This window comes from Balaenoptera musculus, chromosome 14, assembly GCF_009873245.2.
Source record: "Balaenoptera musculus isolate JJ_BM4_2016_0621 chromosome 14, mBalMus1.pri.v3, whole genome shotgun sequence".
Classification (NCBI taxonomy): domain Eukaryota; kingdom Metazoa; phylum Chordata; class Mammalia; order Artiodactyla; family Balaenopteridae; genus Balaenoptera; species Balaenoptera musculus.
Window position 1 is genome coordinate 24,609,058 of NC_045798.1, and position 24,728 is coordinate 24,633,785.

A 24,728-nucleotide genomic window follows, 5' to 3' on the forward strand; every position below is an offset into this window, starting at 1 on the left:
AGGGTCCATTTGGTGAAACAAATCCACTAGCATCAGTCCATCAAGAGCGAAGTAGCTCAGATCCATAAAAATCTGCTGTAAAGCTATGGACATAGCTACTGAGAAGCCAGGCTTATTTTTATTTTTGACTTTGACTTACAAATAGAAACATACACATTTTCAGGCCCAGGCTCAACATGGTTTATCTCGTCTCCGTGTTTCCCTCACTCTGCTCCGTGGTGGACTTTTCAGTCTGTAAGACTCTCTCCCCAGCCTTCTCCTCTACTAAAACCTCACTTTCCAGATTCTTTCCTGAGTACGTACTATGTAGTGTGTGTCTATGTGTAAGGCACATGGACTGGACATGTCACTGGGATACAGAGACCATTAAGTCACCGTCCCTGTTCCCAAGAGGCTGGCATGTAATTGGCTTCGTGTAGGTTCTCGTTTAATTAATAACAACCATGGGAACTTAGACCCAAGTCTTTTGACTCCAAGTCCAATGCTCTGTGTATACTCTAACAATGCCTCCTGGATCTTTTCATCTTACAGAGAGAGAGAGTGAGAGAAAACAAAGCAAAAATTAGCAGCTAACACTCCCTAAGCACCTGTTACGTACCAGGTACAGTTTTAATTGCTTACATATTTTATCTCAACCGTTTTGCAGAAGAGAAAACTGAGGCTTAACATGTAATTAATGCCTTGCCCGAGGTCCACGGTTTGTAAGTGGCAGAGCTGAGATCGGAACTCTGGAGTCTGTGTACCCACACAGAGTCCAGAGCTGGTGAGGGATTCTCTGGGAGTGCCTGGTGCCTCTTTATTCCCTGGATCCCTGGAGCCTAGCACAGTGTAGGCCCTCAGTACATTTTTATTAGATCATTGAATGGATTTATTCACCAACCTGTTGGAAAGGAAGAGAATGGAAAGGTTTTCTGGCGGGAATACTTGGGAATTCTAGAGTTTGCCCATTCATTCCTTCACTCCCTCAAACACCTGTATAAGGCAACTGATCTGTGCCCACGACGGTGCTTATACTGAGAGACCCAAAGACCCAGGAGACAGTCTTGACCTTCATTATTCCTATTTGAATGTCATGTCCCGTTCCTCACCTCTAACTCGCCCCCCGCCCCCCGCAAATGTCTCACACACAGCTATCCCATGAGCTAGTCCTATATCCCCATTTTTCAGATTTAGAATCTCAGGCTGGCAAAGGAGTCTCCCTAGGCTAGGGTGGCTCGACGACGTCCACACCCGTCGTCACAGGCTGGGCGTCGCCACGAAGCGGGCGCGACAGGGAAATCAGCCCTCCGCCATTCCGGGCCCTGAAAACCCTCCCTAGTAGCTCAGCCACTCTAGAGCCAAAGCCGCCCTAGCGTTCCCTTGCTGCCATGGCAACCGGCGCGACATTTCCGCTGTCGAGAAATGTCATTTCCGGCGCGCCTGTCCCGGCACATCCGGGTTCCGTCCCCGACTCGGCGCGCTTCTATCCCGGAGCGGGCAGTTGTGTTTGATACGCTGAGCAGGAGAGAGGTGAGCGGGCCTCGGGTTGGGCGGGGGACTCGGAGGATTCCGTGCCAGTGGGAGTGGGGGCTGCGGTTCGGGGGAGGTGGGCCTCGGCCTCGCCAGTTGCGCTCCCCTTTCGCAGACGGCTCTGCCGAGGCGGGGAGAGGGGCGGGCCGCTCGGGGTCACTGGGCAGTCGGGGCCTGGGCCGAGTTAGGCACCGAGTCTCCGCCGCGGGGCCTGGACAGCATGGCAGGGAGACACCCGAGCCCTGGCTTCAGGCCCACCTGGTTTCGAGCCCCGCCAGCCGTGGAACTTAGGGCAAATTATTTAACTTAGCCTCGTTTTACTTAATCTGAAGCTTGAGGACGCTAGTAGTACCTTTCTCGTAGAAGTGTCTTGATGCCTACATGAGATTATCGGCCTGAAGCGTCCAGCAAGTGCTTAGCACCCCCCGGGGGCTCTATAACTCGTGACAACTATGTGGTTATCCCCATGCTCTGTGCCCAAGGAGGCAGCGGTGTTAGTGACTCCCGTGTATCTGGGACTCCCCGCCTCCTCTGAGAATGTTTCCCTCTTTTGCGCTCCTGGATGAGGCTGGGACCGGCAGCACCCAACCAGTGCACCAGTGAGTAGAGTAAGCAGGGAAAAGTTTCAAACAGAGCTGACCAGAGTTTAACACCGCCTGGGGAAGTAGCCAGCCCCCGTCCCTGAAGGCTGTTTGCAGCAACTGCTAGAGGCGAATCACAGTGCTGTCATATATTGAATGTATTGCTGTGTGGTGGCCCATGCGTGGCACTTCATCTGCATTTAATACTCATACACGGAGTACCTGGTAGAGTGGGGATTTTAACTCGGGCTGTGATTTTAGCAGCTGGTTTCACAGTCACTTTGCTCGGCTCATTCCCGAATCCAATAATAGGAAGGGCTCTGAACCTAATCATGGGATTACCGTAACAAGCTCTTCCTTGAGCACTTATTGGGAGCTAAGTGATTTTAAAGCACCATCTCGTTCAGTCTGCCTTACAAGCATGCTCTAAGGTTGGTACTGCAGTTAATCCGCTTAAGAGACAGCTGAATCTCATCACCCAGCTACCCTGAGATGATGTCTGTATTCCACTTCACAGCTGTGTACTGTTAAGGCCGTGTTCATAAATTACTACTGCCTCCTGGCGCCTCAGAAGAGGTTCATGGTTTGTGAGGAAAACTAAGGCTCATTTGATGAGGTTCTCATCAAATAATGTGTTTCAGAAAGCGTCTTCGAAGAAAACTCACTGTGCTGCGACTGTCAGAGGTCCAGGTGAAACTCTTTACTCGACAATAGAAAAAACTAATAAAATCTGGGGTCCAGGAAGATGTCTGCCTCATTTCTGAGGCAATAATACATAGAACAGCATACTTCCTTAGCTGTTTTTATGTGGTTTGTGTGTATGTGAGTGTGTGTGATGTCTTACGACATTGACAAGGAAATACGTGCTTAAGACTCACATGGACTGTTGGGACTGGTCTTTTGTTCCACCTGTTTTAGTACCTGTTGTTTTCTACAATATGTGTTTAGTGTCTGCTTTATTGAATTGTAACAATGATGTTAGTGAATTTTAGTTTGGAGGACGTTCTGAAGGTAGCAAGGAGTAGGAACTCACAGGGAAGCCTTCTGCTGCTCCCAGGACTTGTCACAGACTGTACCTTTTTTTATCCCTTCCTTTAGTGACAGGGCATGTCACTGTCCCACTTGTACCGGGACGGGGAAGGCCAAGGCCACATGGATGACGAGGACGAGCGGGAGAACTTTGAGATCACCGACTGGGATCTCCAGAATGAATTCAACCCCAACCGGCAGCGCCACTGGCAGACCAAGGAAGAGGCCACCTACGGAGTGTGGGCAGAGCGAGACTCGGATGAAGAGAGGCCCAGCTTTGGAGGCAAACGGTATGGCTGGCACGGGCTGCTTCCCTAGGAGTTGGGGAGCTACCCCACTAAGTAAATTTCTCTCCCGGCCTCACTGAGTCCCTTAGCTGCGACATCAGCTCGGGAGCCCAGTTCCGCTTTAGGTTAGAGCGCTGCTCTCTGACTGGTGGATCATCAGTTGGTGTTAAGTGAGCAGTTACGTGTATTAAGCCTTGTGCTGTAGACCCAGTCCTTGCCTTCCAGGAGCCCAGACTCTAGTGGATGGAGACAGGCTCACACAGTGGAAGGGTGTAACTGATGTAGGACCTGAGGGGGAACACATTTTAGGGAGTATGACCTATTCTGGGAGGTCAGGGAAGATTGGCCGGTAGGGGAGGCACAAGTAAGCAAAGGCCCTTGATGGGAGGCAGCAGGGCACCCATGAGGATACGAGAGGTTTTGTGGGCTGAAGCGGGGAGAGAGTGGGGAGTATAGTTTGAGAAGAGGCCGTGGGTTTGTGTAGAGAGGGTATGACCTGGGAAGAAGGGTAGAAGACCCTTTTGCTCATGTGCAAAGTTGGCGGGGAGCCACAGTGGAAGAGGGGGCTCTGTGAGGAGGCCCAGGCAGTGGTCCTGGCAGAGGTGCTGGAGACCTGGGCTAAGATGGCAGCACAGGGATGAGGATTCAGGCTGAAAGCCTCCTCCTTGGTGTGAAGTCGTGTGTGTGTTGGCTGCAACTCACTTGACCAGAGTGTGTAGTAGATTTGGGTTTGTCTCCCTGTCCCCACCTGAGGCTTGGAGGCTCCAGCCCATTGATATTGTACATTTTTCACAAAGGAAACTGGGGAGAAAGAGCAGAGATCACTTCAACCTTTTTTCATCTGGCAAGAAATCTAACAGCGGACAATGCATAGATCAGGGGTCAAGAACTGCAAGATCATAAGATAATAATAGCAGCCAAAATCTATGGGTTCTTCACAGGCCTCGTCTCATTGACCTTATGAGAATGGTACCATTATTTTATTTTTATTTTTTAAAAATAAATAAATAAATTTAATTAATTAATTAATTAATTTAATTTTTGGCTGCGTTGGGTCTTTGTTGCTGTGTGCGGGCTTTCTCTAGTTGCGGCGAGCAGGGGCTACTCTTCGTTGCGGTGCACGGGCTTCTCATTGTGGTTGCTTCTCGTTGCGGAGCATGGGCTCTAGGTGCATGGGCTTCAGTAGTTGTGGCACACGGGCTAAGTAGTTGTGGTTCGTGAGGTCCAGAGCGCAGGCTCAGTAGTTGTGGTGCACAGACTTAGTTGCTCCGCAGCATGTGGGATCTTCCTGGACCAGGGCTTGAACCCGTGTCCCCTGCATTTGGCAGGCAGTTTCTTAACCACTGCACCACCGGGGAAGTCCGAGAAAGGTACCATTATTATCATCCCATTTTACAGATTAAGAAACAGCAGCCAAAAGTCACGCAGCTAAGCTGTGAGAATCTGGGCCTATCTGACTCTAGAGTTGGGCTCTATATTGCATCTCTTAGGAAAAAATTCTCTGAATTTTATTGCTGCCATGGGGATGTTTATTTACTAGGTTAGTCATTTTGTAAAGCATCGCCTTATTTTGCAATACTCCCGGGGCTTTTCTTTGGAATCTTTTCTCTCCCTTTAACTACACAATAGAAAGCTATCAGCTCCAGTTCATACAAAAGGGAACTGTTGCTAATGACTTATTGTAACTACTGTTCTTGAGGCATTCAGGGTTAAAATCAATACTTTCCATCTCACGGAGTTGATTTCCTAGGTATTTTATTTATTTATTTAATATTTTATTTATTTATTTATTTATTTATTTGGCTGCGCCGGGTCTTAGTTGTGGCACGCAGGATCTTTTTAGTTGCGGCATGCGGGGTATTTTAGTTGTGGCATGTGGGATCTTTATTGCGGTGTGTGAACTCTTAGTTGCAGCGTGTGGGATCTAGTTCCCTGACCAGGGATCCAACCTGGGCCCCATGCACTGGGAGCACGGAGTCTTAGCCACTGGACCACCAGGGAAGTCCCTCTTAGGTATTTTAGTTTTCATAAACAAATTTAATGGAGATGAGATTTTCTAAGAATCTGATTGATATAATTGCTAATATACTTTACATTCATATAATCTCTCTTAATATATTTTACTTATTTATGATTTTGATTTATGAGAGTGTCTTTCTTGTTTGATTTTTCTACTTGAAATAGTGTCTGAAACAAATGCTTTTTTTTTCCCCAGATTCTTTTCCCATATAGGTCATTACAGAATATTGAGTAGAGTTCTCTGTGCTACACAGTAGGTCCTTATTAGTTATCTATTTTATATACAGTAGTGTGTATATGTTAATCCCAGTCTCCTAATTTATCCCTTCCCCCCACGTTTCCCCTTTGGTAACCATAAGTTTGATTTCCAGATCTGTGTGTCTGTTTCTGTTTTGGAAATAAGTTCATTTGTGTCATTTTTTTAATTAGATTCCACATATAAGTGATATCGTATTATATTTGTCTTTCTCTGGTCTGTCTGACTTAGTTCACTTAGTATGATAATCTCTAGGTCCATCCATGTTGCTGCAAATGGCATTATTTCATTATTTTTTACGGCTGAGTAAAAAAATTCCATTGTACATATGTACCACATCTTTTTTTTTTTAATCATCTTTATTGGAGTATAATTGCTTTACAATGTTGTGTTAGTTTCTGCTGTATAACAAAGTGAATCAGCTATACATATACATACATCCCCATATCTCCTCCCTCTTGCGTCTCCCTCCCACCCCTCTAGGTGGTCACAAAGCACTGAGCTGATCTCCCTGTGCGATGCAGCTGCTTCCCACTAGCTAGCTATTTTACATTTGGTAGTGTATATGTGTCAGTGCTACTCTCTCACTTCGTCCCAGCTTACCCTTCCCCTCCCCACATCCTCAAGTCCATTCTCTACGTCTGCATCTTTATCCTGCCCCTAGGTTCTTCAGAACCTTTTTTTTTTTTTTTTTTTAAGATTCCATATATATGTGTTAGCATGTGGTATTTGTTTTTCTCTTTCTGACTTACTTCACTCTGTATGACAGTCTCTGGGTCCACCCACCTCACTACAAATAACTCAATTTCGTTTCTTTTTTTTTTTTAGTTTTTTTTTTTAAATTTAATTTTATCTTTGGCTGTGTTGGGTCTCTGTTGCTGCGCGTGGGCTTTCTCTAGTTGTGGCGAGCGGGGGCTACTCTTGGTTGCGGTGCACGGGCTTCTCGTTGCAGTGGCTTCTCTTGTTGCGGAGCACGGGCTCTAGGGCGTGCGGGCTCAGTAGTTGTGGCACGCGGGCTCAGTAGTTATGGCTCGCGGGCTCTAGAGCACAGGCTCAGTAGTTGTGGCGCACGGGCTTAGTTGCTCCACGGCATGTGGGATCTTCCCGGACCAGGGCTCGAACCCATGTCCCATGCATTGGCAGGCGGTTTCTCAACCACTGCACCACCAGGGAAGTCCTTCGTTTCTTTTTATGGCTGAGTAATATTCCATTGTATATATGTGCCACATCTTCTTTATCCATTCATCTGTTGATGGACACTTAGGTTGCTTCCATGTCCTGGCTATTGTAAATAGAGCTGCAGTGAACATTGTGTGTACCACATCTTTATGCATTCATCTGTCAGTGGACATTTAGGTTGCTTCCATGTCTTGGCTACTGTAAATAGTGCTGCAGTGAACATTGGGGTACATGTATCTTTTTGAGTTATGGTTTTCCCCAGATATATGCCCAGGAGTGGGATTGCTGGATCTTATGATGGCTCTATTTTTAGTTTTTTAAGGAACCTCCATACTCTGCTCCAAAGTGGCTGTACCAATTTACATCCCCACCAACAGTGTAGGAGGATTCCCTTTTCTCCACACCCTCTCCAGCATTCACTGTTTGTAGATTTTTTGATAAGGGCCATTCTGATTGGTGTGAGGTGATATCTCATTGTAGTTTTGATTTGCATTTCTCTAATAATTAGCGATTGTGGGCACCTTTTCAATTGCCTCTTGGCCATATATATGTCTTCCTTGGAAAAGTGTCTGTTTAGGTCTTCTGCCCATTTTTTGATTTTTTGTTTTGTTTTGTTTTTGATATTAAGCTGCATGCGCTGTTTGTAGATTTTGGAGATTAATCTCTTGTCGGTCACATCGTTTGCAAATATTTTCTCCCATTCTGTGGGTTGTCTTTTTGTTTTGTTTATGGTTTCCTTTGCTGTGCAAAAGTTTTTGAGTTTAATTGGGTCCCATTTGTTTATTTTATTTTTATTTCCATTACTCAAGGAGACAGATCGAAAAAGATATTGCTGCGATTTATGTCAGAGAGCGTTCTGCCTATGTTTTTCTCTAAGAGTTTTATAGTATCACGTCTTACATTTAGGTCTTTAATCCATTTTGAGTTTATTTTTGTGTATGATGTTAAAGAATGTTCTAATTTCATTCTTTTACATGTAGCTGTCCAGTTTTCTGAGCACCATTTATTGAAGAGACTGTCTTTTTTCCATTGTAGAGTCTTGCCTCCTTTGTTGTAGATTAATTGACCATAGGTGTGTGGGTTTATTTCTGGACTTTCTATCCTGTTCCATTGATATATATTTCTGGTTTTGTGACAGTACCATACTCTTGATGGCTGTAGCTTTGTAGTATAGTCTGAAGTCAGGGAGCCTGATTCCTCCAGCTCCATTTTTCTTTCTCAAGATTGCTTTGGCTATTTGGGGTCTTCTGTGTCTCCATACAAATTTTAAAATGTTTTGTTCTAGTTCTTTGAAAAATGCCATTGGTAATTTGATAGGGATTTGCATTGAATCTGTAGATTGCCTTGGGCAGAATATTCATTTTGACAATACTGATTCTTCCAATGCAGGATCATGGTATATCTTTCCATCTGTTTGTGTCATCTTCAATTTCTTTCATCAGCATCTTAAAGTTTTCGGAGTACAGGTCTTTTGGTAGGTTTATTCCTAGGTATTTTATTCTTTTTGATGATGGTAAACGGGGTTGTTTCTTTCTCTTTCTGATCTTCTGTTATTGTATAGGAATGCAACAGATTTCTGTGTATTAATTTTTGTATCCTGTAACTTTACCAGATTCATTGATGAGCTCTAGTAGTTTTCTGGTAGCATCTTTAGGATTTTCTATGTATGGTATCATGTCATCTGCAAACAGTGACAGCTTTACTTCTTTTCCAATTTGTATTCCTTTTATTTCTTTTTCTTCTCTGATTGCCATGGCTAGGACTTCCAAAACTATGTTGAATGAAAGTGGCAAGAGTGGACATCCTTGTCTTGTTCCTGATCTTAGAGGAAATGCTTTCAGCTTTTCACCGTTGAGTATGATGTTAGCTGTAGGTTTGTCATATATGGCCTTTATTATGTTGAGGTATGTTCCCTCTATGCCCACTTTCTGGAGAGTTCTTTTTTTTTTTATCATAAATGGATGTTGAATTTTGTCAAAAGCTTTTTCTGCATCTATTGAGATGGTCATATGGTTTTTATTCTTCAACTTGTTGATGTGTTTCACACTGATTGATTTGCGGATATTAAAGAATCCTTGCATCCCTGGGATGAATCCCCCTTGATCATAGTGTTTGATCCTTTTAATATATTGTTCGATTTGATTTCCTAGTATTTTGTTGAGGATTTTGCATCTACGTTCATCAGTGAAACTAGTCTGTAATTTTCTTTCTTTTTCTTTTTTTTTTTTTTTTTTTGGTGATATCTTTGTCTGGTTTTGATATCAGAGTGATGGTGGCCTCATAGAGTGAGTTTGGGAATGTTACTTCCTCTGCAAGTTTGTGGAATAGTTTCAGAAGGATAGATGTTAACTCTTCTCTAAATGTTTGATAGAGTTTGCCTGTGAAACCATCTGGTCCTGGATGGCTTTTGTTTGTTGGGAATTTTTTATTCAGTTTCAATTTCAGTACTTGTGATTGGTCTGTTCATATTTTCTATTTCTTCCTGGTTCAGTGTTGGGAGATTGTACCTTTTTAAGAATTTGTCCATTTCTTCTAGGTCGTCCATTTTATTGACATAGTTGCTTGTAGTAGTCTCTTATCCTTTGTATTTATGTGGTGTCCATTGTAACTTCTTCTTTTTCATTTCTAATTTTATTGATTTGAGTCCTCTCCCTTTTTTTCTTGATAGTCTGGCTAAAGGTTTTTCAGTTTTATTTATCTTTTCAAAGAACCAGCTTTTAGTTTCATGGATCTTTTCTGTTGTTTTCTTTGTCTCTATTTAATTTAGTTCTGCTCTGACCTTTATGATTTCTTTCCTTCGGCTAACTTTGGGTTTTGTTTGTTCTTCTTTCTCTAGTTGCTTTAGGTGTAAGGTTAGGTTGTTTATTTGAGATTTTTGTTGTTTCCTGAGGTAAGATTGTTTTGCTATAAACTTTCCTCTTAGGACTGCTTTTGCTGTGTCCCATAGGTTTTGGATTGTCGTGTTTTTGTTGTCATTTGTCTCTAGGTATTGTGTGATTTCCTCTCTGATTTCTTCAGTGATCCGTTGGTTGTTGAGTAGCATATTGTTCAGCCTCTATGTGTTTGTGTTTTTTACAGTTTGTTTCTTGTAGTTGATTTCTAATCTCATAGCGTGGTCAGAAAAGTTGCTTGATATGATTTCAGTTTTCTTAAATTTACTGAGGCTCGCTTTGTGGCCCAGCATGTGATCAATCCTGGAGAATGTTCCATGTGTACTTGAGAAGAATGTGTATTCTGCTCCTTTTGGATGGGATGCTCTATAAATATCAATTAAGTCCATCTTGTTTAATGTGTCATTTAAGGCCTGTATTTCCATATTGATTTTCTGTCTGGAAGATCTGTCCATTGATAAAAGTGGGCTGTAAAGTCGATTTCTCCTTTTATGGCTGTTAGCATTTGCCTTATCTATTGAGGTGCTTCTATGTTGGGTGCATAAATATTTATAATTGTTATATCTTCTTCTTGGATTGATCCCTTGATCGTTATGTAGTGTCCTTCCTTGTCTCTTGTAACAGTGTTTAAAGTCTCTTTTGTCTTACATGAGTATTGCTACCCCAGCTTTCTTTTGATTTCCATTTGCATGGAATACCTTTTTCCATCCCCTCACTTTCAGTCTCTATGTGTCCTTAGATCTGAAGTGGGTCTCTTGTAGACAGCGTATTTATGGGTCTTGTTTTTGTATCCATTCAGCCAGTGTTTGTCTTTTGGTTGGAGTATTTAATCCATTTACAGTTAAGGTAATTATCAATATGTATGTTCTTACTGCCATTTTCTTAATTGTTTTAGGTTTGTTTTTGTAGGTCTTTTTTCTTTCCTTCTTTTGTTTTCTCCTCTTGTGCTTTGATGACTATTTTTAGTGTGTGTTTGGATTGCTTTTCCTTTTTTGTGTGTGTATCTATTGTAGGTTTTTGGTTTGCAGTTCCCATGAGGTTTTGATGTGGCAGCCTACACACACACACAAGGTTATTTTAAGCTGCTGGTCTCAATTTCAGATGCATTTCCCATTTCCTGCATTTGTACTATCCTCTTCTCATGGTTGCTGGTTTTGATATCATATTTGTGTGTGGATGATTGCTTTCCTTTATTGTATGTTTTCCTTTACCAGTGAGCTTTCCCATTCATAATTTTCTTGTTTCTGTTTGTGACCTTTTCTGCCTCGAGAAGTTCCTTTAGCATTTGTTGTAAAGCTGGTTTGGTGGTACTGAATTCTCTTAGTTTTTGCTTGTCTGTAAAACTTTTGATTTCTCCATCAAATCTGAATGGGAGCCTTGCTGGGTAAAGTATTCTTTTTTTTTTTAATTAATTAATTAATTTGTTTATTTGGTGGCGCTGGGTCTTAGTTGTGGCAGGCAGGCTCCTTAGTTGCAGCTTGAGGGCTCCTTAGTTGTGGCATGCATGTGGGATCTAGTTCCCTGACCAGGGATCAAACCCAGGCCCCCTGCATTGGGAGCGCAGAGTCTTAACCACTGCACTACCAGGGAAGTCCTGGGTAGAGTATTCTTGGTTGTAGATTTTTTTCCCTTTTGTCACTTTAAATATATCGTGCCACTCCCTTCTGGCCTGCAGAGTTTCTGCTGAAAAATCAGCTGATAACCTTATGGGGATTCCCTTGTTATTTGTTGCTTTTCCCTTGTTGCTTTTCATATTTTTTCTTTGTATTTAATTTTTGTCAGTTTGATTGATAGGTGTCTCAGCGGGTTCCTCCTTGGATTTATCCTGTATGGGACTCTCTACACTTCCTGGAGTTGACTGTTTCCTTTCTTATGTTAGGGAAGTTTTTGGCTATAATCTCTTCAAATATTTTCTCAGGCCCTTTCTCTCTCTCGTCTCCTTCTGGGACCCCTATAATGCAAGTGTTTGTGTGTTTAATGTTATCCCAGAGGTCTCTGAGACTGTCCTCATTTCCTTTCATTCTTTTTCTTTACTCTGTTCTGTGGCAGTGATTTCCACCACACTGTCTTCCAGCTCACTTATTTGTTCTTCTGCCTCAGTTATTCTGCTATTGATCCCTTCTAGTGTATCTTTTTTATATTTATTTATTTATTTATTTATTTATTTTGGCTGCATTGGGCCTTAGTTGCACGTGGGCTGTTCATTGTGACGTGTGGGCTTCTCTCTGCGCGGGCTTCTCTCTAGTTGTAGTGTGCAGGTTTTCTCTCTCTAGTTGTGGTGCACGGGCTCCAGAGCGCATGGGCTCCGTAGTTTGCAGCACGCGGGCTCTCTCGTTGAGGCACGCAGGTTTAGTTGCCCCATGGCATGAGGGATCTTAGTTCCCTGACCAGGGATCAAACCCGTGTACCCTGCATTGGAAGGCGGATTCTTGACCACTGGACCATCAGGGAAGTCCCCCTTCTAGTGTATTTTTCATTTTAGTTGTTGTATCCTTCATCTGTTTGTTCTTTAAATCTTCTAGCTCTTTGTTAAACATTTCTTGTGTCTTCTCGGTCTGTGCCTCTGTTCTTTTCCTGAGATTTTGGATCATCTTTACTATCATTACTCTGAAGTCTCTTTCAGGTAGATTGCCTATCTCTTCATTTAGTTGTTCTTGTGGGTTTTATCTTGTTCCTTCATCTGAAACATATTTCTCTGTCATCTCATTTTGTCTTTCTGTGTTTCTGGTCATCTTTCCACAGGCTGCAGGATTGTAGTTCCTCTTTATTCTGGTGTCTGCCCCCTGGTGGGTGAGGTTGGTCCAGGGACTTATGCAGGCTTCCTGGTGGGAGGGAGTGATGCCTGCCCTGTGGTGGGTGGAGCTGGGTGTTTTCCGTCTGGTGGGGAGGGCTGTGTCAAGAGGTGGCTTTAAGCTCAGTACGGCTTCAGGCAGCCTCTCTGCTGACAGGTGAGGCTGTGTTCCTATCTGGCTGGTTGTTTGGACTGAGGCGTTCCAGCACTGGAGCCTGCAGGTTGTTGAGTGGGGGCAGGTCTTGGTGCCAAAATGGGGACCTCCAGGAGAGCTCACACTGACCAGTGTTCCCTGGGGCCTCTGCACCCAGTGTCCTTGCCCCCCCAGTGAGCCATAGCTGACCCCTGCCTCCCCAGGAGACCCTCCAAGACCTGTAAGTAGGTCTAGCCCAGGTTCCTATGGAGGTACTGCTTTGTGCTGGGTCCCAGTGCACGTGAGACCTTGTGTGCGCCCTTCAAGAGTAGAGTCTCTGTTTCCCCAGCCCTGTGGAACTCCTGCACTCCAGCCCCACTAGCCTTCAAAGCTAAATGCCCTGGGGGTTCCTCCTCCTGGTGCCAGACCCTCAGACTGTCTTGGAAGGCAATTTTTTTTCCCTCAAGATTTATTTATTTATTTCATTTACTATTTATTTTTGGCTGCGTCGGGTCTTAGTTGTGGCACATGTGCGATCTTCGTTGAGGCATGCGGGATCTTTCGTTGTGGCGCATGGGCTCTTTGTTGTGGTGTGTGGGCTTCTCTCTAGTTGTGGCATGTGGGTTTTGTCTTTCTCGTTGTGGTGCACGGGCTCTAGAGTGCTGGGCTCTGTAGTTTGCAGCATGCGGGCCCTGGTTGAGGTGTGTGAGCTCAGTAGTTGTGGTGTGCGGGCTTAGTTGCCCCACGGCATGTGGGATCTTAGTTCCCTGACCAGGGGTCAAACCCACATCCCTGGATTGTGAGGTGGATTCTTTATTACTGGACCACCAGGGAAGTCCCTGGAAGGCTATTTTTAAGTGGGAATGTCCCTGTGTAGCCTGCGTGGGTTTAATATTTTTTTAGTGCAAGTGCTGCCTTTAGTATGGATGTCTGCCACCTCTTTCCTCAGTGTATGCTGGCCGTTATCCCTTTGATAGGTGGTGTGACTGATGCTGTGGTGACCAGAGCCTACACTGGCTATCAAGTGAGGCCTCCTCTTTGCTCTGTGGTCGTCACTGCCATGTCAGGGGCAGGGTCTGCTCCCTAGCTGTTGGAGTAGAAGCCCCCAGATGCGTTTCTGATCCGCGGTGCGAGGTAGGTGGGATTGGAGCCCTCCCACTGGGAGAGAAGCCACTGAGTATTCCTCCATTGGAGCTTTCACCTGTGAATGTGCTCTGCTGTGTCACTCTTTCCCCGTTGCGTGGGCTCACAAAGTACGCTGTTGTTGGCACTGGTCCCACCTGAACTGTGGGTGTGCTGGCAGTTGGCCCCGGTGACTCTCAGGCATTGTTTTCACTGGGCCACCAGCGCACATGCACTGAATCCCAGGACCGCAGCGGTGCTGCACCTGGACCTGCTGTGGGGGCAGCTCGGACTCCGGCCTGGCCCAGCCCCGCGTGTACGTGCCCACAGAGCCCTTGGCTGCTGAAGCCAGGCCTTTCAGCTGAGGGGGCGCTCGTCCACTCGGATGTTCAGCAGGAGCTGAATTTATAAAGCCGTCAGTGGAGGTGTAAATCCAGTTCACGCAGCCGCAAGGAGAGACTTCAGCTCTTCTTCCGTAGTTTCAAGGCCCCTGGGGCTCAGCTGTGGCTTCAGGCCCTCCTCTGCGTGCGGGCCACCCATGGGCATCTGCTCCCGAGGCTGCTGGAGCACATGAGCCAGGAGCCCCTCCCAGAGCCCGGGGAGGCAGGGGCTGCGCGTCGGGGAAGAGGCCGCGGTGGTGGCCCTGCGCTTCGCGTGCCTCTTAAAAAAGGCACTTCACTTCTGTGGCGGCCTGGGCTGCTTCCACCAGCATTCCTGGTTGCAGAGCTCCGCACTCCCACCCCTACGGCCTGTCTCTGCACAGCCATAAGCAGTCCTCTCCCCGGGTCTGTTCTTTAAACCCCACTTTCGGGCACCCAGCCCCTGCCCATCCCAGTGGACACAGGCCTCAGGCTGGGGTGCGTAGGGCTGTGGCACAGACCGTCCGCCTAGTTCTCAGTCTGTCCTGCCTGTCACGGACCGGTTGCTGCGTTCTCCTCTGAGCCTCCGAAGCTCCTTTTCTGTCCCAGCCGATCTCTCCGCCGGTGGCGGGACCTCCCCGGGTGCAGGGACCTCTCCTCTCCTTCAGCTCCCTCCCAGGGGCGCAGGGCCTGTCTTTTTTTTTTTTTTTTTGTCTTTCTTTTGTCCTACCTGGTTACGCAGACCTCTTTCTTGTCCTTTTTGGTGTCCGAGGTCCTCTGCTGGTGTTCAGCAGGTGTTCTCTGAGAACTGTTCCATTTGTACATGTATTCCTGATGTATTATGGGGAGAGCTGAGCTCCACATCCTCCTACTCTGCCATCTTGACTCAGTGTCACAAATGCTTTTTAAAGTAAGTTAATTTTTCAAAAACGTAAAAGGAAGGTGGACAGTCACATCATGTTTACAATTTTTAGTCAACTCTGTTATTGGTAACTCTTAAGCCATGGAGTTGACTTGAACACATCAGGCAAAAACGTCAAACGTGATTATTGGGCCCCTTTTGATACGAGTCAATGGGTTGGTCTTTAAAATGGAACCCACGAGGTCCACTCTAAGGAGTTCTCTGGCCAGCAAAGCTGCTACAAGGGATGCCTGCAGAGAGTTCTCATGGACCCCGTGGGGCCTTGTGTTTGCCCGCAGGGCCCGCGACTACTCGGCGCCAGTCAACTTCATCAGCGCGGGGCTCAAGAAAGGGGCGGCAGAAGAGCCGGAGCTGGAAGGCTCCGACGATGAGGAGAAACCTGTGAAGCAGGATGAATTTCCTAAGGATTTCGGACCAAAGAAGTTAAAAACGGTAGCATTTTTATTGAAGGATTGTGACCTTAGTAATACCCCTGGAAGATCTCTTTGGCCCAAGCATCTGCTGGGGGAGGGGTTCAGCTGGAGGCCGGTCTTGTGGGTCTCTCCCCGTGGGGCAGGTTTCCCTGAGGGGTGGTATGTGCAGTGCAGTCTTGTCTCTTTCCTGAGACACATCACAGATATGTTTCGTTTGTACAATAGGATACTTTTCATAATGCTCTGTGACTGCCAGGCCACATTCCCATCAGCCAAGCTTTCTTTCTTAGGTTTTTCCTTCTTTTGATTTTTCTTCTTCTTTTCAGGGTGGCAATTTTAAACCCAGCCAGAAAGGTTTTGCAGGAGGCACCAAGTCTTTCATGGATTTTGGCAGCTGGGAAAGACACACAAAAGGAATTGGACAGAAGCTTCTTCAGAAGATGGGCTATGTCCCTGGAAGAGGCCTCGGGAAGAATGCGCAAGGTGCGGTACCCCCGCTCCACGGTCTCACACGAGGGCGCCCAGGCAGAGGCCGGAGGAGCAGCTGGGGCGTGCTTTGCCTTTTCTCGGCTTTTTCGCTTTTCTGGCAGCACGTGACAGTTGTGCTTCAAGCCACCGCACTTTATCAGAACTCAAGTTACATAAAATACACTTACTTCAGCAGGAGGGAGAGGTCAGGGTTCAAATAGGCTGCAGGCTGATAGGCTGAAAACAGGCTTCTTTCTGGCCCGCCCAGTGTTTCTAAAAAATCAAACTGGTTGCCAGTATTTTAAAATCTGAATTCTAGATTTGCTTGGCAGTGATTGATTTAGCTGAATCTTCCTGCCCCAGGTAGCAGCCACGGCCTTATTCTGGAAGCCTTCTCCACACCCCAGCACACTTTCCTTGTTCCTGTTAATGTTTCTGGGCCCTCAAGGCATATGAGTCTGCGGTCCCTGCTCACAAAGGGGCAGGACAGGTAACTATTAGCTGTATGAAAAATCCATGGACTTGAGTGAAGATGGAAAAGGTGACCTGGAATGAGAGTGAGGGACGTTCTAATGTGGCATTTCCACAGTACTAGCTGGGAGGGGTGTGGTGGGAAGTTTGGGGTGAGGGCAGTTCTTCACTGAAATGTTGTAGTCCTGTTTGTAAACTTTTTTACAGGAAAGACACATTTATTTCCAAGGCTTAAACATGTTACAGAGCAAGTTAAGCATGGGAGACGTGACGTCCTAAGTAGAGTAGGTGGAGTTTCATATTAAATGGCAGCTTCACCTCAGTTTAATCAGAATTAATATATTATCTGAATTACTGCCCTTTCCGTATTAATAGGCTTCCAAATTAACAAAGTGTAGACTCTACTATGCCAGAGTTTCCAGTTATAAATGAATATTCCCATCCACTAAAAAAATGAATCCAAGTGGAAATGGAAATCTGTATTTAGGACATACATAGGGTGAAATCAGCACACTGCTCTGTGGCAGCATAAATGCACAGACACTTGCGGTCACCGGGAGCGGAACAGTGTTGTGAGGGCGGAAGTACACTCTCCTTCCTGAGTGGTGCGTCGTCGTGAGTAAGGACCCAGGAGTGCGGTCCCCCTGAGTGGCTCACACACATGGCAACTGCCGAGACCTGAAGTCTCTGTCTTGCTGAAATTTGTCAGGTATCATCAACCCAATCGAAGCCAAGCAGAGAAAGGGGAAGGGCGCTGTGGGGGCATACGGCTCGGAGCGCACCACTCAGCCCCTGCAAGACTTCCCCATGGCTGACTCTGAAGAAGAAGCCGAGGAGGTGAGGCAGGAGACGGGCCGGGTGCTGTCTGTGCCCCTCTCAGCTGGTGTTTGTTCATCTGCTCGCTCACTCGCTCAGCTACCGTGTGCCATTCACCGTGCTGGAGGCTGGTGTCCCACGCTGAACGGGTGTGGAGCCTGGTGGACAGGGACGCAGTAGACAAGTGACCACAGTGTGGCTGGAAAGAGCAGTAGTGCCAGGAAGTCCTGGGGAGAACATAAGGGTGGGTGTGAGGGGAAGGGGTCTCAGCATTGGTAAGGGCGGGGAGCGGGTGTCAAGCAGCGTCCTTGGCTGGGTTCAGTGTTACACAGCATGGTCCTTGGCACAGAACCTTGTGAAAGTCTCAGTGACCCCACCTGTGGTAAAAAGTGGCCCTTCCTTCTTGTGATGGACTGTATCCCTCTGATTCAGGAATTTCAGAAGGAGCTGAGCCAGTGGAGGAAAGACCCCAGCGGAAGCAAGAAGAAGCCCAAATACTCTTACAAGACAGTTGAAGAGTTGAAAGCCAAGGGCAGGATTAGCAAGAAGCTCACTGCTCCCCAGAAGGAGCTTTCTCAGGTCAAGGTACGGGGCCCGTGGATGCCTGGTCCAGGATGGGGGCTTGGAAGACACGAAGTTACCCACACACCAGAGCAGTCACCGAACATTTGCGCGTAAGGTTCCCGCTGGCCTTGCATCCTGGGTCTGCGCGTGCTGCGTCTGTGGCGTGGCGCAGCCTGTGCCCGCTCCCTGCACGCACGCTCAGGCCCATCGCCGTCCCAACCCTGTGCCAGGCGCTCCTTGTGGCATGAGAGTGCTAAATCGAACCATGTCCCCAGCTTTCTCGAGCTTGCTGTCAGTGAATTTAATGATGTTCCTGTCATTCTGTTGCTAGACCGTTAACATTTCTGGTTTAGTTTGGGGCAGGTTAGTTTGTGTATAAAGGCTTGTCTTTGTTTTACAGCTGTTAAAGGCTTGTCTTTGTTTTACAGCTGTTAAGGATAGATTCCTAGAAGTGCAGTCACCAGGTTAAAGTCTTTAAGGCTCTTAAATCGTGGGAAGGTTGCACTAACTCACTTCTGGAGCAGGAGTGGGCCCTCAGGGCATCCCAGCATTGCATTTAAGATGATTACCACTGTTCTGTACAGATAGTCTCTGAGGCTTTTCCATTACTGTTCCTAGTGGCCAGAGAACATTGGTGACAGATGTCTGTTGTAGGGGACATAGCATAGGAGATACAGTGTGTGTATATTACGGAAAGTCGAGTGGGGTTCTCAAAGGTCAGGGTGTTGTGTATCAGGTCACTTGGGGACCTGGTGAGAAGCGCAGATGCCCAGGTCACAGCTGGAGATGTTGAGGCTGTAGATCTAGACGGGGCCTGAGGGCTCATGCTCAGTTATTTTCCCCCAGGTATTCCTGATACGGGTGGTTCAGAGATTACACTCTCACCTCAGGTGACGGCGAGGCTTCTGTGTCAGCACAGCCACGTTCTCGTTTCCTCAGTCGCCTTCAGACGTTGAAGTTAGCTCATTTCCTTGGTTGCCTTTGTGGCTTCTGTATGTTTCATGTTGTTTTTAAATTAAAAAAACAACTATTATTACAGAGCAGTATGCAGTATGTTTTAGACAATTAGGAAATAGAGGCAAAAATATTAGAATTACTTTCCTTTCCCATAAATGACCGGTTTTCACACCTGTGATGTACATCCTTCCAGGTGTTTTTGTCTAAATATGCATTTTTTTACCAAAATACGATATTTTGATTGTGTATGTTGTCCGATTGCCTGCTTTGATCAGTACAGCCTCTACTTTTCCATGAAAATAGACTTTCATCTCAACTAAATAGTCCACATTCATATTTCATCAGTTTTGCTAAAAAGTCTTCTCCATCCGGTTGGTCCAGAGGGACCGAGTCAAGAACCGGTTGGTTGGTTGTACCTGGTTGTTTTGTCCCTGGAGTCTCTTCCAATCTGGCGCAGCCCAGGCCCCACTTTGAGAAACACCGCCCTTCTCCAGCTCTGCTGAACGGTGGGGTTTTGACACGTTCCCACTAGCGTCGTGCCTTCCCCGGGCTCAGGTGTGTGTCTAACAGGGCAGCAGTGGTGAGCATTAACCCGCGTGCCCCCTGCCGCTTCTCCAAGGTCATAGACATGACGGGCCGGGAGCAGAAGGTCTACTACAGCTACAGCCAGATGAGCCACAAGCACAGCGTCCCCGACGACGGGCTCCCGCTGCAGGCACAGCAGCCGCCCCAGCCCGGCAAGGAGGCCAGGGCCCCCGGCTTCGCGCTGCCCGAGCTGGAGCACAACCTGCAGCTGCTCATCGACCTCACGGAGCAGGAGATCATCCAGAACGACCGGCAGCTGCAGTACGAGCGAGACATGGTGGTCAACCTGTCCCACGAGCTGGAGAAGATGTCGGAGGTCCTGGAGCACGAGGAGCGGGTCATCTCCAACCTGAGCAAGGTCCTGGAGCTCGTGGAGGAGTGCGAGCGGCGCCTGCAGCCCGGCTGCGGTGACCCCCTCACCCTGGACGAGTGCGCCCGCATCTTCGAGACGCTGCAGGACAAGTACTACGAGGAGTACAGGATGTCCGACCGCGTGGACCTGGCCGTGGCCATCGTCTACCCGCTCATGAAGGACTACTTCAAGGAGTGGGACCCCCTCAAGGTGAGTGGGCGGGGAGCCCGCCGCGCTGCCTCTCCTCCGGGGCAGGCCTGGGTGCGAGACAGTCCAGGGGGCAAGGGGGCCGTCAGCCGGCTGCCTCTCAGCTGCTGTGTTTCTCCTCAGGACTGTACGTACGGCACCGAGATCATCTCCAAGTGGAAAAGCCTCCTGGAGAACGACCAGCTGTTGTCCCACGGCGGGCAGGACCTCTCGGCAGATGCCTTCCACAGGTGCTCCTCGGGGGGGACGGGGGTACTGCCTGTGTGAGCCCTCGGCCACGTGCCGGTGCTGCTCGGTTCACCCCACACCTGTCAAGTGGCCGTTGAGGATCTGCCTGTGTTGCGTGCTGCCGTACCCTGGGAGTGAAGAGACGGCCTGTCTCCAGTGAGGGGAAAAGGCAGGTGGTAACCAAGGAAGTGGACAGATAAACCCAGGCTGCCACGTGGGTCCAGCAGTAGAGAATGACAAGGGTGCCCACCTGTGTATGCGTACCTGTGGGGGGGGCACAGGCCTCTCAGGGGAGGTGACGTTGAAGCTGTGACCCAAAGCATGAGGGGCGTCGGCTGTGCAGACAGAGCTTCAGCTGGGGAAGCACACGGCGCTTGGGGGTTGGGGGCGGGACCCGGCAGCAGCCCTGCCAGGGAGGCGGGTGCTACTGAGGAGACAGGCCCCGAGGCCGAGGGGGCGGCCGGGAGAGCAGGGTCGAGGCAGGCGCACGTCTGGCCAACACATGGGCCGGTCCGATGGTTTTCTGTGACTGGATTGCCCCGCTGTTGCCATTTTCATTCTTACCCTAGAGGTGGGTGGTGGTGTACCTCGCACACGTGGAAACCGGTCAGTGCTTTGGGCCAGCCGCCCTCTGCCTTTCTCGCATAGGCTGATATGGGAAGTCTGGATGCCATTTGTTCGAAATATCGTCACTCACTGGCAGCCGAGGAACTGTGACCCGATGGTGGACTTCCTGGATAGCTGGGTGCACATCATTCCCGTGTGGATCTTGGATAACATCCTGGACCAGCTCGTCTTCCCCAAGCTGCAGAAGGAGGTGGGGCCGGGCGTGGGAAACGGTTGTCATCAGGAAGCACGGGGATTCGTTTCACGTTTCTCTCCATCCTCTCACTGCTGTTACAGTGCCCAGAATTCACCAACACGGCCACTGTTCTGTAATGTTAACTCCAGCCCTTTGCTCAGCACTTTCCCCCAAAACCCCCCCTTAATAGGGAATCCATTTACTTGGCTTCTTTAATAAAATCAGAACTGTGCCATTTCTGAGATTTAATACAAATTGCATGGGTCTATTGGTGGGTCGGTGTCCCTGTTTGGGGAAAACGTAATGGAGACCGTGTCGCCCATACACGCGCCAAGGACGGGGACCTCGGCCAGGAGAGCACGGGGGTCGTTGTGTGACTGCCCCGCAGGCCGCGTGAACTGCTGCCTTTCCCCCGCTCCTCCTGCAGGTGGAAAACTGGAACCCGCTGACAGACACCGTCCCCATCCACTCGTGGGTCCACCCGTGGCTGCCGCTCATGCAGGCGCGCCTGGAGCCGCTCTACTCCCCCATCCGCAGCAAGCTGGCCAGCGCCCTGCAGAAGTGGCACCCCAGCGACTCCTCGGCCAAGCTCATCCTCCAGCCCTGGAAAGATGTCTTCACCCCCGGCTCCTGGGAAGCATTCATGGTCAAGAACATAGTGCCCAAGCTGGGTAAGGAACCGGGGAGGTGCATCCGAGTCGAGCAGCTTCGGTGCCTGGTTTCTGTGTCTGGCGGTAACGATGGTGCTGCTTAAAAACATGGCCTTCAAGCTCTGAGTGCATGATATTTCTCAGTTTAAGAGGTGGCATTTTGTGCACTGAGGCCGAATATAAACGTTAACCAGGCCCCTTTCTGCACTAACTGCATCAGACCCTGCCTGCCTCCTGATTGGTCCGGTTTGGGCCTTTGCTGACAGTATAGCCACAGGTATTCTGAAATTTTTGTCATACTGGATTCTAAAAATAGAGCTAAAAATACAGCTATTTCTGGATTAGAGAAGAAAACAATTTTTAAGAATTGCCAAGAGAGCTTCAACTTGACCTTTAAAAGCAGATCGAAGGCCGACATTGTCTGGTGACGCCACTGCTGTGTGGCTTTGCCTTAGAGGCTGGGTTTCTCTTCCAGGGATGTGCCTCGGGGAGTTGGTCATCAACCCCCACCAGCAGCACATGGATGCTTTTTATTGGGTCATCGACTGGGAAGGGATGATCTCTGTCTCCAGCCTGGTGGGGCTTCTTGAAAAGCACTTCTTCCCCAAGTGGCTTCAGGTACGCTTTGTTTCGCTTTGTTGGGGGTGCGTTGGGGACAGAGAGGGAGTCACTGGAGTCACTTGGGTGGCAGTGCTGTGGCCACACAGTGAAGATAAACTACACGGCAAGGTAAGAATGAGGCGGGCAGGAACAGCGAGCGAGCACTTTACCACTTTACTGGATATTTGCCACGCGCCCGATGCTGTTCTAAGCACTTGGTCTGATCACCCCCACTCCTCACAACAGCCCTGTAAGGTGGGGGCTGGTATCGCTTGTGTGGGTGGGAGGCCGAGGTGCAGTTTACACGCAGGGCACTTAGCTACCGAGCTGACCCCCTAAAACCCCTGCAGGTATCATCAGCTTGTAGGAGCAGGACCCAAACAAAACAAGTGGCCCCTTTGGAAGTTTTGCTCCCATTTGTTGCCACTGTGGATGCAGGTTTCTTATTTGTTCCCTTTTGGCAGGTGCTGTGCTCCTGGCTCAGTAACAGCCCAAATTACGAGGAGATCACCAAGTGGTACCTGGGTTGGAAGTCCATGTTCTCAGACCAAGTGCTGGCGCACCCATCCGTCAAGGACAAATTTAACGAGGCACTTGATATCATGAACAGGGCGGTGTCCTCCAATGTCGGTGAGTGAGGGTTCCATTTTGTGGAGGTCCTGGGCCTGAGCTCCACGTTTCTGAGCGTGGAAATGACACAGAGTTTTCAGGTACCAGTGGGCTCGCCGTCGCCTCCAGGGCACACAGACTCTTGCCCACAAGACCCATCACATAGTTGTTTAGCTAGCAGCCACTCCCCCACCCCCTGGGGCTGGGAGGGGGCGTTCTTCCTGAATGGACGCTCACTTAAGCTGGGTCTGGGCTCTTCGGCACGTCTGCCTGGCCGGCACTCTGTGGCCACTCCAGTGTAACAGCTCATGGTGTGGAGCAGGGTGACAGTCTAACTAACACTTAGTAGCTGCTTAACCTCTTTAGCCCGTTTTCTTTACCTGTAAACAGTAGGAAGGACCCACTTCCAGGTTTTTATTAAGAACCGAGGGGGACCAAGTTACTGTTCGTGGATGGTACTCAGTAGGCGGTGTCTTTGGTGTGTCAGAAGTAGGCAGCTGGCTGGTCCATTTACTATCTGTTCCCAAACTACTCAGTTCTAGGGAAGTCCCTCTGCCTATATCAGTTTTGGGAGCCTCCTCAGCCAGTCCTGTGTTAAGAGTGTGCTCACATCTCAAAGCAAAGGCCAGTGGAGCACCTAGTCTAGCCGTGTTTCACAGAGAAGCTCAACAAGGTCAAGAGCTCATTCAAGGTCACAGAACTACAGAGTGGCAGCTGGGATTGTAATTTCCCGAGGCTTTAATTCTACTTAGCCTATTACATGAAAACAGAGTTAGAATTCATAGACACATCCTGCATTTAATGAGGCAAATATGTGTCTATGGTCTCTACTTACCCAGGTCCTTCCAGGGACATCAGTGGGCCATCTCTGTTCTCATACTCTAGCCATCCTTCCTCAGCCACCCTGACCCCAAGCTCCCGGAACAGTTCCCCATTTGTACCCCCCTGTTACCACTGGGCATTTGTGGTCCTGTATTATCCCTTCATCTGTGAAGCTGAAACATCTGTGTTTCAGCTCCCCAGATATAGTAAAGTTCTTCCAGGGCTGGGGGCCTGTATGGGTAAATTAAATATGTAACTAGTATAGGCCATATGTCTTCAGGGTTCTAAAAGCTGCCCTGGGGCAAGTGTGGAGTGAAGACTCTAGCAAGAAGGGAACAGAACAGTGGCTAATGACTGTCAAGGTTTCTGGCCCATAAGAATAAATCCCTTGCTGATGCTTTTTTATTATGTGGAATATTTAATAATCTCTGGTTGTTAGGTGTTAACCAGAAATTTTTATGCGACTGCAGTCAGCTGGCCACACTTCCCCCAAGGTGCCTGATCAGCTGGTTTATTTTAAACCAGCGCTCTGAGGCAGCAGGAGGCCTTAGGAGACGGCGCCTGTGGCATACCCAGCCCTAGGCCGAGTCGGCGTCTCCATCTCTGTCAGTCAGTCACGCTGGGACCTGTCCCTCACCCCCTCTCTGTATCTGCCAGGCGCCTACATGCAGCCCGGAGCACGGGAGAACATCGCCTACCTCACCCACACGGAGCGCAGGAAGGATTTCCAGTACGAGGCCATGCAGGAGCGACGGGAGGCTGAGAACATGGCCCAGAGAGGCATCGGCGTGGCTGCCAGCTCCGTGCCCATGAACTTCAAAGACCTCATTGAGACCAAGGCTGAGGAGCACAACATCGTCTTCATGCCCGTCATCGGGAAGCGACACGAAGGAAAGCAGCTGTACACCTTCGGCCGCATCGTCATCTACATCGATCGGGGCGTGGTGTTCGTGCAGGGGGAGAAGACCTGGGTGCCCACCTCCCTGCAGAGCCTGATTGACATGGCCAAGTAGACCGCGGCACCTGCCACGGACGGACTTGTGAATAAACAAACAGTATTTTAAGTCATAGCCGACGTACTTCCTGCTCACTCTGAAAGGGGACTC

General features: G+C 48.4%; 1 protein-coding gene across 1 annotated transcript; it reads left to right on the forward strand.

The window, feature by feature from the left end:
• The first annotated feature begins 1,363 nt into the window (after positions 1 to 1,363).
• Positions 1,364 to 24,693, forward strand: TFIP11 (tuftelin interacting protein 11). Its single transcript, XM_036823460.1, has 13 exons — positions 1,364 to 1,509; positions 3,189 to 3,409; positions 15,357 to 15,510; positions 15,818 to 15,974; positions 17,140 to 17,267; positions 17,679 to 17,831; positions 19,387 to 19,914; positions 20,035 to 20,141; positions 20,788 to 20,956; positions 21,369 to 21,612; positions 22,067 to 22,209; positions 22,656 to 22,821; positions 24,280 to 24,693. Exons 2-13 carry the CDS (start codon positions 3,198 to 3,200, stop codon positions 24,633 to 24,635), a joined length of 2,517 nt encoding a protein of 838 aa, XP_036679355.1. The 5' UTR covers positions 1,364 to 1,509; positions 3,189 to 3,197; the 3' UTR covers positions 24,636 to 24,693.
• The last annotated feature ends 35 nt before the right edge of the window (positions 24,694 to 24,728 follow it).

Coding starts and splice junctions, on each gene's coding strand:
- TFIP11 (XM_036823460.1), top strand. CDS start 3,198: ATGTCACTGTCCCACTTGTACCGGGACGGGGAAGGCCAAGGCCACATG. Junction 17,832..19,386: donor AGGAGCTTTCTCAGGTCAAG/GTACGGGGCCCG, acceptor CGCTTCTCCAAG/GTCATAGACATGACGGGCCG. Junction 19,915..20,034: donor AGGAGTGGGACCCCCTCAAG/GTGAGTGGGCGG, acceptor GTTTCTCCTCAG/GACTGTACGTACGGCACCGA.